Source organism: Rhinopithecus bieti, unplaced genomic scaffold, assembly GCF_001698545.2.
Source record: "Rhinopithecus bieti isolate Rb0 unplaced genomic scaffold, ASM169854v2 scaffold_8013, whole genome shotgun sequence".
Classification (NCBI taxonomy): Eukaryota; Metazoa; Chordata; class Mammalia; order Primates; family Cercopithecidae; genus Rhinopithecus; species Rhinopithecus bieti.
The window spans coordinates 184,171-195,035 of NW_016805576.1; the positions used below are offsets into that span (position 1 = coordinate 184,171).

The following is a 10,865-nucleotide window of genomic DNA, read 5'->3' on the forward strand; positions in this document are numbered from 1 at the left end:
GGGATTACAGGCTTGAGCCACCGCGCCCGGCCTCTATGATTTTTAAAAACACAAAAGATGCCGGGCACGGTGGCTCACGCCTGTAATCCCAGGACTTTGGGAGGCTGAGGCAGGTGGATCATGAGGTCAGGCGATGGAGACCGTCCTGGCTAACATGATGAAACCCTGTCTCTATTAAAAATACAAAAAATTAACCGGGTGTGGTGGCATGTGCCTGTAGTCCCAGCTACTTGGGAGTCTGGGCCAGGAGAATTGCTTGAACCCGGGAGGCGGAGGTGGCAGTGAGCAGAGATTGCCTCACTGCACTCCAGCCTGGGCGACAAAGCAAGACTCCATCTCAAAACAAAACAAAAGCAAAACAAAAAAACAAAAGCCCACAGAACATTTGTCATGTTGATTTGTGGTGCTATACTATGTCCTTATACTTGGTCTGTTTCTGTACTCTTTTTTTAAATTTAATATGTTGATTTGTTTATTGCTGTGCCAATTCTCTACTCTTAATTGAGACAATTTTCCTCTCATTTTACTTCTTTTACAGTTCTTTTAATTGCATTTAAAAAAACTCATGAGATTTACCCTTTTAATAAATTTTGAAGCATATGGTACAGTATTGTTAATTATAAGTACAATGTTGAAAAGTGGATCTCTAGAACTTTTTAATTTTGCATGGTTGAAACTTTATACCCATTGAACAGTAACTCTTCATTTCCTCATCACCCCAGTCCCTGGCAACACTATTCTACTTTGTGCTTCAATGAGTCAGTCTATGTTAGATACCTCATGTAAGTGGAACCATGCAGTATTTGTCTTTTGTGAGTGGCTTGTTTCACATAGCCTAATGTCCTCAAGATTCATCCATGTTGTGGCATGTGATAGGCTTTCCTTCTTTTTAATGGCTCCATAGCATTTCATTGTGTGTATACCACATGTTGTTTATCCATTCATCCGTTGATGGACATTTGGGTTGCTTCCATTGTCTTGGCTATTGCAAACATCTCTTTGCGAGATCCTGATTTCAATTCTTTTGGATAAATACCAAGAAGTTGGATTGTTGGATCATATAGTATTTCTATGTTCTTTCACAACTTTTAATTTTTTTTAAATTTTTTTTGAGAAAGAGTTTCACTCTGTCATCCAGCCTGGAGTGCAGTAGCACAATCTCAGCTGTCACCTCTGCCTCCCGGGTTCAAGCAATACTGGTGCCTCAGCCTCCTGAGTACCTGAGACTACAGGTATGTGACACCACACCCAGCTAGTTTTTTGTATTTTAGTAGAGATGGGGTTTTGCCATGTTGCCCAGGCTGGTCTCAAACTCCTGAGCTCAGGAAATCTACCCACCTCAGCCTCCCAAAGTGCTAGGATTATAGACATGAGCCACCACACCCGACCTCCCTTGGCTCTTACAGATAATTATGCCACTATATGAACTTTAGAATCATTAGTTATGTTTCAAAAAATGTTTCTTTGGGGATTTTGATGGGACTTGCTGTAAACTTATAGATAATCTTGGAGAGAAGTAGCATTTTACAGTATTGAGTCTACTCATTCAGGGCTATAGTTGTTTCTTCATCTATTCAAGTATATTTTAGGCCCCTTAGTAAAGTTTTGTAACTTAATAATAAGCTTCATTTCTTTTCATGTCTATACCTACATCTATCTATGTACTTTTACTTGTAATTCCCCTCTTCTCTGTAGTATTCTGAATTAAGTCATTGGTGGAAAGTCTAGGAGACCAGTTAAACCAAACTGTACTCATAATTGACTCTTTGCTATTTTCTTGGATTCGAAACCTTATGACTTGGCCAAGTGTGTTCGTATGACTTTGTTTTCTATGAATGGAGGTTCCATAAAACCTTATGCAAGGTTTCTTGGGAGTTACCGCCAGTCTGCCTGACATACAAGCAAGTCAGCATTCACTCATGAGCGCTTCTTCTTCTTCTTCTTCTTTTTTTTTTTTCCTGAGACAGAGTCTTGCTCTGTTGCCCAGGCTGGAGTGCAGTGGTGCAATCTTGGCTCACTTCAACCTCCGCCTCCTGGGTTCAAGTGATTCTCCTGCTTTAGCCTCCCGAGTAGCTGGGATTACAGATGTGTACCATCACACCTGGCTAATTTTTGTATTTTTAGTAGATGGGGTTTAGGCTCAAGTGGGGTCCCTGCTGTGTAAGTTAGAAAACAGAATAATATAATTGATATTTAGCCAACTTATTTAAATTCAGGACTGATAAAATTTCAGATATAATACTGAGCTTAAAAGCCATCTCGACAAAACCTTCTTAAGGTGGAAAGGCATGTATGTGTCAACTGATTTTCATATAAACTTGTCTTTTTTTTTTTTTTTAATGCAGTCATTCCAAAGCAAAGCATTTTTGGGTAGCATTGGTCTTTATGAAGAGCTTAGAAGATGACTCTGGATTTGGGAGGCTGAGGTGGGTGTATCACCTGAGGTTAGGAGTTCAAGACCAACCTGGCCAACATGGCAAAACCCTGTCTCTGCTAAAAATACAAAAGTTAGTTGGGCATGGTGGCAGGCACCTGTAATCCCAGTTACTCAGGAGGCTGAAGCAGGAGAATTACTTGAACCCAGGAGGGGGAGGTTGCAGCGAGCTGAGATTACGCCAAGATTGAAACTCTCTCTCAATTAAAAAAAAAAAAAGATGACTCTGGAATAACTGGGGAAGCTTTGGGATATTTCTACCACATTCGTCTAAATTTATTGTGTGTGTGTGTTTTTTGTTTTGTTTTGTTTTGTTTTTAACATCTAGACCTCAAGAAACACTCGTTCAGATGAAGACAAAGATGGCAACTGGGATGCTTGGGGCGACTGGAGTGACTGCTCCCGGACCTGCGGGGGAGGAGCGTCATATTCTCTGCGGAGGTGTTTGACCGGAAGGTCAGTGGTGGCTTCACTTGCTCCTGCATGTGGAATGTGTCAGTGCCTCTGGATGGGTGGAGAGGAGAGATAACTTTATTTGGCTTTGGAATGTACTGTGATAATGGTATAACATTTGCTTTGTCTAAATATGAATCAACCTCAGGTTCACATATTTCAGCAGCAATGATCCCGTTTGCGTGGGTGTGGCCATGTTGCACACAGGACCCACAAGCACCAGACACTTTGGGCTTTGAGGAAAGGAAATCCTGGCACCTTAAGTCACTGATTTAAAGTTGTCAAGAGTTGGGGCAAGAGGTCAAGTCTTCTGAGTTCTGCCCTTGGGTTGCTGCAACTTAATCCAGTTCTTGTTCATCTATTCTGAGCAACCTATTGATTAAGAACATGATGCAAGTTCTGTTTTCACATTTTAGATATGTTTATGTTAAATAGCATTTACAAAATGTAAAATCAGCTTATTTTAAAACCTGTAAATTTGTAATAAGCCTGTGCTTATCATTGTTTTTGAGACACTGGAAGGTAATTCTTTATGGAACAGTTTAATTCCCAGTCAAGGATTTTGCATCAACTCTTAGGTAAGACAGAGATCCAGATTGATGGAATCTGACGTTCTAGTCATGTACAGAAGAAGAGTCCAAGATTATGTCTGTCATCTTCAGATTTGGGATACTGTTAGGTAAAAGAGTAAATTGGCCTTTGCCAATTAGCTTCAAGATATAGAGTAGAAATGCAGGGAGAGCATATTTTGGCTCGAGCTTGTATTTCATTGAGGTCACTGTTTTACCATACATTAAACAGTGACCAAGTATGTCCTCCAGTTTTCTTGAGACAATGCAGAGCAGGGCAGATGAGAGACTGTACATGTGGCCTTTGAGAAGGAAGACTCACTGGTCTACTCCAGGAAGGCATGGGAAGGCTGCTGGAGGTACTGTAGTAGCATTCCCCTAGGGTGAGTTCTAACTCAGAGCATGGAAGCTTCAGTAAAGTATTGTAGAACTAAGTCCAGAGATTTTCTTGCAAAGACAAAGTGTTACGTCTGCCTTCCCATATTTCCACCTTGGTGAGGAGATACAGGCCCTGGTACTCTGTGTCATGCTGTGTGGAAGAATGATGGAGCATCATGTTGTATTGGGATATATTTATTCTGCCAAGGAGGCTGCAATAGGAGAGCTACACCCTGTGGGCAAGGGGAGGGGGCTTTTATTTATTTATTTTTTTTGAGATAGAGTCTCACTCTGTTGCCCAGACTGGACTGCAGTGGCGGGATCTGGGTTCACTGAAACCTCTGCCTCCCAGGTTCACGCAATTCTTCTGCCTCAGTCTCCCAAGTAACTGGGATTACAGGCACCTGCCGCCATGCCTGGCTAATTTTTGTATTTTTAGTAGAGATGGGTTTTCACCATGTTGGCCAGGATGGTCTTGAACTCCTGACCTGAATGATCCATCTGCCTTGACCTCCCAAAGTACTGGGATTACAGGCGTGAGCCACCATGCCCAGCCAGGGGGCTTCTTATGTAAAGGGTAAGTTCTTTCCCACTGCTGGCCAGCCACATGGGGGAGAAGTTTCCAGCCTGGAAATGAGTGGGGAAGGGAGAACTTTGGCATCTCTTTCCAAACTTCAAGTCTGAGAAGTCTGAATAATTTGCAATTAGTGGTAGGGTTAGAGTGGGAAAGGAATGGAATTTATTTGCATTGGTCTTTTGTTTTCTAGTACATACTTGCGTTTGTTAAAACAATTTAGAGGACTATATTAAGGACCATGAATAACCACTTTCATCCTATTGTCATACAACTAAAATGTTCATATATTTATTATTTGGTTTATTTTAAAAATTTCTTTGGTTTTGCTTGGAACATAATTTTGCCAAGTGATATATCTCCAGAATGCTTGTGAGTTTCTGTCTTCTGTTTCCTAACTGGGCCCTGCTGCTGATGAAAAAGGCTGCAGGTAAGGAAGGGCAGTTGCTCAACTTCTTCCATCTTTTCCATTTGTATTCAGAAGGGGAGACTTGGGTAAAAGGAAAGGAAAGGGAGGCAGGAGAGTTCTTAGTTCACTTTATTGTTGAGAGCAGGTATTGGTGCTCTCTGTTTGGCAAGTGTCTTAAGCTGACTGTTGTGAGCACTTTGATGGATTTTCTGAGAACTTGCCTTTGCCCTCCCAAATTCCCTGGGATTTCTTGCCTCCAATTCCCTTGAAATGTGCTATTCACAACACTTTGTCTTGGTAATATTGCTCTTTCCTCAGCTCTGGGACTGCTAGACATGCCCCCAGCTTCTCCCTATTTACATGTGCTAACCCCTCTGTGGCCATCCTGGTAAGTTCCTAAGACAACCACATGCTGGCACTCATGCACGTGCCCACATCTGGTTCACAGGAAACCCTCATGTAAAGTTTGCTAAACAAACTCTTCAAGTCCAGGGAGCCAGTGCTGCAACACCTACTCTGCTTACATGGGCTGCTGCAGCTGTTCTCTCAGCCCTTAAATTTCTCAGGTGTGAATTAAATACCAACCGACTGTTGGCGACACATATTGAACTCTTCAAGTGGTATCCTTAAAATTTCTTCCTCTTGATCTGGGGTTAGCAGACTGAAGCCCTCATCCCTTCTCCTTGATGGAGTAGAATGAGAGGTAGGCTCATAGCATACCTTTCTCAATGAAATCTTCAGAAGTTCTTCCTGTAAGTCTCTGGCTCCAGATCCTTTTAATTCCCTTGATGTGGGTAAGGAGTTTAACTCCAGTGAATTAAACTAGCACATATCCTGCCTTCAAGGTTCTTACATCTAAAGAGACAAACAATAAACAAGTAAACAATCAAATTATATGTAATTAAAAATCATGTCACTGGCCAGGCACGGTGGCTTACACCTGTAATCCCAGCACTTTGGGAGGCCGAGGCAGGAGGATCACCTGAGGTTGGGAGTTTGAGACCAGCCTGACCAACATGGAGAAAACCCATCTCTACTAAAAATACAAAATTAGCTGGGTGTGGCGGTGCCTGCCTGTAATTCCAGCTACTTGGTAGGCTGAGGCAGGAGAATTGCTTGAACCCGGGAGGCGGAGGTTTCAGTGAGCCAAGATTATGCCATTGTACTCCAGCCTGGGCAACAAGAGTGAAACTCTGTCTCAAAAAATATAAATATATTGTGTTAAGGCGATGCATAAAATGGTCAGGGAAGCCCTCTGTGCTGGGGCATGTTTATGCTGAGACCTTACTGCTAAGAAGAAATCAGTTATGTGATGGGAAGGGTTATGAGACCAAAAGAGTTCAAATAGTGGGAGCAGCATATGAAATATCCTGAAGCAGGAAGTGAAAACAGCCTTTTATGCCTGGCGAACAATTGGATAAGAGTGAGCAGAATGGGCAGTCCCCTGTTGACTGCCACTGCAGACAGAGCCTTGGTGGGCACAGAGTCAGCCAGCATCCCACCCTGGGCTAACACTGTGCAGAGAACAGTGGATCCTGCCCCACCCTGAGCAACCACTCCTGCTTGTGGGGCACACAGAAGGCACTCAGACCTGCACCTGCCAGTGCCCTGCCCCCAAGCCAACACCACCTCCAGCATGACTGTACACACAGTCACCAACAGGGACCTCTCACCCACCCCCAGCTGCATTGCCTCCACCACTGTGGTGAATGCCTACAGGGAGGCAGGACCCCCCGCACCTGCTAGCACTCCACTGTAGCTGCCACTACCTCTGCTGCTGGTATGTGCAAATGAGGATGGATCCCGCTGTCATCGTGCTATGAAATGCTTTGGCTGACATGAGCCATCAGAGTGTAATGACCAGCAGTCCAAAAACACCTTGGCCCCCCAGTGCAGTGGATTCCTAACATCAAGGAGCCAGAGAACAAAATGGGGGCCCAATACAAGTACCCCAGAATTAGAACATCCAGTCCAGGTATTGGGAGCTGAGTGTTGGCCCCCTAAAATCTTTAATAAATGAAGCCAGTTGGCTGAATCCACCTTTATACTAGAATCAAGCCCTCAAGGTCATCCAAAAAAAAAAAAAAAAAAGATAAAATTATGCAAAAAGTCAGCAACCTCAAGGATTAAAGAAAGATAAGCCCACAAAGATGAGAAAGAATCAGCACAAGAACCCTGACAATTCAAAAAGCCAGAGTGCCTTCTTTCTAATAAATGACCACTTTGCCTCTCCAGCAAGGGTTCTGAACCAGGTTGAGGTGGATGAAGTGACAGAAACAGAGTTCAGAATATGGACAGAAATGAAGATCTTTGAGCTATAGCAGTATGTTGAAACCCAGTCCAAGGAAGCTAAAAATCATTATAAAACAATACTGGAACTGGCAGACCAAATAGTCAGTATAGAAAAGTATGTAACTGAACTGAGAGAGCTGAAAAACATCCTACAAGAATTTCATAATGCAATTGCCAAGTATTAATAGCAGAATAGAACAAGCAGAGGAAAGAATCTCAGAGCTTGAAGACTGGCTTTCTGAAATAAGACAGACAAGAATAGAGAAAAAAAGAGTGAAAGGAATGAACAAAACCTCTGAGAAATATGGGATTATGTAAAGAAACCAAATGTATGACTTATTGGTGTTCCTGAAAAAGAGGGGGATAAATGGAACCAACTTGGAAAACATTTTTCAGGATATCATCCATGAGAACTTCATGGATGAACCCAACTACCTAGAAAGGCCAACATTGAAATTCAGGAAATGCAGAGAACCCCAGTAAAATATTTCCCAAGATCATCCCAAGAGATATAGCCATTAGATCCTCCAAGGTTGAAACAAGAGAAAAAATGTTAAAGACAGAGAGAAAGGTCAGGTCATCTACAAAGGGAAGTCCATTGACTACCTGCAGACTTCTCAGCTGAAACCTTACAAGTGAGAAGAGATTCTGGCCCAGTATTCAACTTTCTTAAAGTAAATTCCAACCCAGAATTTCATATCCAGCCAAATTAAGCTTCGTAAGTGAACAATAAATAAGATCCTTTTCAGACAAGCAAATGTTGAGAGAATTTGTTACCATCAGACCTGCCTTATAAGAGCTCCTGAAGGAAGCACTAAATATGGAAAGGAAAGACCATTACCAGCCACTACAAAAACATACTGAAGAACATAGACCAGTGACAGTATAAAGCAACCACATAAACAAGTCTGCAAAATAACCAGCTAACATCATACTGACAAGATCAAATCCACACATGTCAATACTAACCTTGAATGTAAGTGGGCTAAATGCCCCAATTAAAAGACACAGAGTAGCAAGCTGGTTAAAGAACCAAGACCCATTGGTATGCTTTCAAGAGACCCACCTCACATGCAGTGACGCACATAGGCTCAAATGAAGGGATGGAGAAAAATTTACCAAACAAATGGAAAACAGATAAAAGCAGAGGTTTCAATCCTAGTTTCAGACAAAACAGACTTTAAACCAGAAAAATTTTAAAAGATGAAGGGTGTTACATAGTGGTAAAGGGTTCAATTCAGCAAGAAGACCAAACTGTCCTAAATATATATGCACTCAACACAGCAGCACCCAGATTCATGAAACAAGTTCTTAGAGACCTTCAAAGAGATTTAGACTCCCTCAGAGTAATAATAAAAGACTTTAACACCTAACTGACAATATTAGACAGATCATTAAGACAGAAAATTAACAAAGATATTCAGGACCTGAACTCAGCACTGGATCAAATGAACCTGATAGACATCTACAGAACTCTCTACCCCAGAACAGCAGAATATACATTCTTCTCATTACCACATGGTACTTACTCTAAAATTGATCACCTAATTGGAAGTAAAACACTCCTCAGCAAATGCAAAAGAACTGAAATCATAAAAATCAATCTCTCAGACCACAGCACAATCAAATTAGAAATCAAGACTAAGAAAATCACTTGAAACCATACAGTCATATGAAAATTGAATAACCTGCTTCTGAATGACTTTGGGGTAAATAATGAATTTAGGGCAGAAATCAAGAGGTTATTTGAAACTAATGAGAACAAAGATATAACATGCCAGAATTTCTGGGACATGGCTAAGGTGATGTTAAAAGGGAAATTTATAGCACTAAATGCCCACATCAAAAAGTCAGAAAGATCTCAATTTAGCAACCTAACATCACAATAAAAAGAACTAGAGAACCAAGAGCAAACCAATCCCAAAGCTAGCAGAAGACAAGAAATAGATCAGAGCTGAACTGAAGGAGACTGAGACACAAAAAAACATTCAAAAGATCAATGAGCCGGGTGTGGTGGCTCACGCCTGTAATCCCAGCACTTTGGGAGGCGGAGGCGGGTGGATCACCTGAGGTCTGGAGTTTGAGACCAGCCTGACCAACATGGAGAAACCCCATCTCTACTAAAAATACAAAATTAGCTGGGCGTGGTGGCACATGCCTGTCATCCCAGCTACTCGGGAGGCTGAAGCAGGAGAATCACTTGAACCTGGGGTGAGGGGTTTGCGGTGAGCTGAGACTGTGCCGTTGCATTCCAGCCTGGGCAATAAGAGCAAAACTCGATCTCAAACAAACAAACAAACAAACAAACAAAAAAAACAATGAATTCAGGAACTGGTTTTTTGAAAAAAATTAATAAAATAGATAGACTGCTAGCTAGACTAATAAAAAGGCAAAGAGAGAAGATGGAAATAAACACAATCAGAAATGATAAAGGACATATTGCCACTGATACCACAGAAATACAACCATCAGAGAATATTATGAGCACATCAATGCACATAAGCTAGAAAATCTAGAAGAAATAGATAAATTCCTGGACGCATACATCCTCTGAAGACTGAAGAAATCGAATCCAGGAAGAAATCAAATCCCTGAGCAGACCAATAATGAGCTCTGAAACTGAATCGGTAATAAATAGCCTACCAGCCAAAAAAGCCCAGGATGAGATGGATTCACAGCTGAATTCTACCAGAGGTACAAGGAACAGCTACTACCATTCCTGTAGAAACTATTCCAAAAAACTGAGGAGGAGGACTCCTCCCTAACTCACTCTATAAGGCCAGCATCATCCTGATACCAAAATCTGGCGGAGACACAATAAAGAAAGAAGACTTTGGGCCAATACTTTTGATAAACATTGATGCGGTAATCCTCAACAAAATACTGACAAACTGAATCCAACAACACATCAAAAAGTTTATCTACCACAGTGAAGTAAGCTATATCCCTGGGATGCAAGTTTGAGTCAACATATACAAATGAATAAACATGACTCATTATTTAAACAGAACTAGGCTGGGTGCGGTGGCTCACGCCTGTAATCCCAGTACTTTTGGAAGCTGAGGTGGGCAGATCTCGAAGTCAGGAGATTGAGACCATCCTGTGGTCTCACTGTGAAACACTGTGAAACTCTGTCTCCACTAAAAATACAAAAAAATTAGCCAGGCAGGGTGGCACGCGCCTGTAATCCCAGATATTTGGAAGGCTGAGGCAGGAGAATTGCTTGAACTCAGGAGGCGGGGGTTGCGGTGAGCCGAGATCGTGCCATTGCACTCCAGCCTGGGTGACAGAGCAAGACTGTCTCTGGGAGGCTGAGACAGGTGGATTACCTGAGGTCAGGAGTTCAAGACCAGCCTGGCCAACAGGGTGAAACCCTGTCTTTATTAAAAATACAAAAAATTAGACAGGTCCAGTGGCACACACCTGTAATCCCAGCTACTCAGAAGGCTGAGGCAGGAGACTCGCTTGAACCCGGGAGGCAGAGGTTGCTGTGAGCTGAGATTGTGCTACTGTACTCCAGCCTGGGCGACAGAGCAAGACTTTGTCTCCAAAACAAAACAAAACAAAACAAAACAAAACAAAAGACAGAACTAAAGACAAAAACCACATGATTATCTTAATAGATGCAGAGAAGGCTTTTCATAAAATTCCACACTTCTTCATGTTAAAAACTCTCAATAAGGCTTGGCATGGTGGCTCATGCCTGTAATCCCAGCACTTTGGGAGGCTGAGACAGACAGGTGGATCCCCTGAGGT

At 42.2% G+C, this 10,865-nt stretch overlaps 1 protein-coding gene across 1 annotated transcript in view; it reads left to right on the plus strand.

Moving 5' to 3' along the window:
* Nucleotides 1-2,890, plus strand: part of LOC108530148 (ADAMTS-like protein 3) — a gene marked incomplete at its 3' end in the record, with an annotated part of 123,446 nt that extends 120,556 nt beyond the window's left edge. The window contains exon 5 of the mRNA XM_017872854.1: nt 2,763-2,890. Within this exon, the coding sequence (XP_017728343.1) occupies nt 2,763-2,890 (128 nt within the window). The remainder of the gene's footprint in view (nt 1-2,762) is intronic.
* Between the last annotated feature and the right edge of the window lie 7,975 nt (nt 2,891-10,865).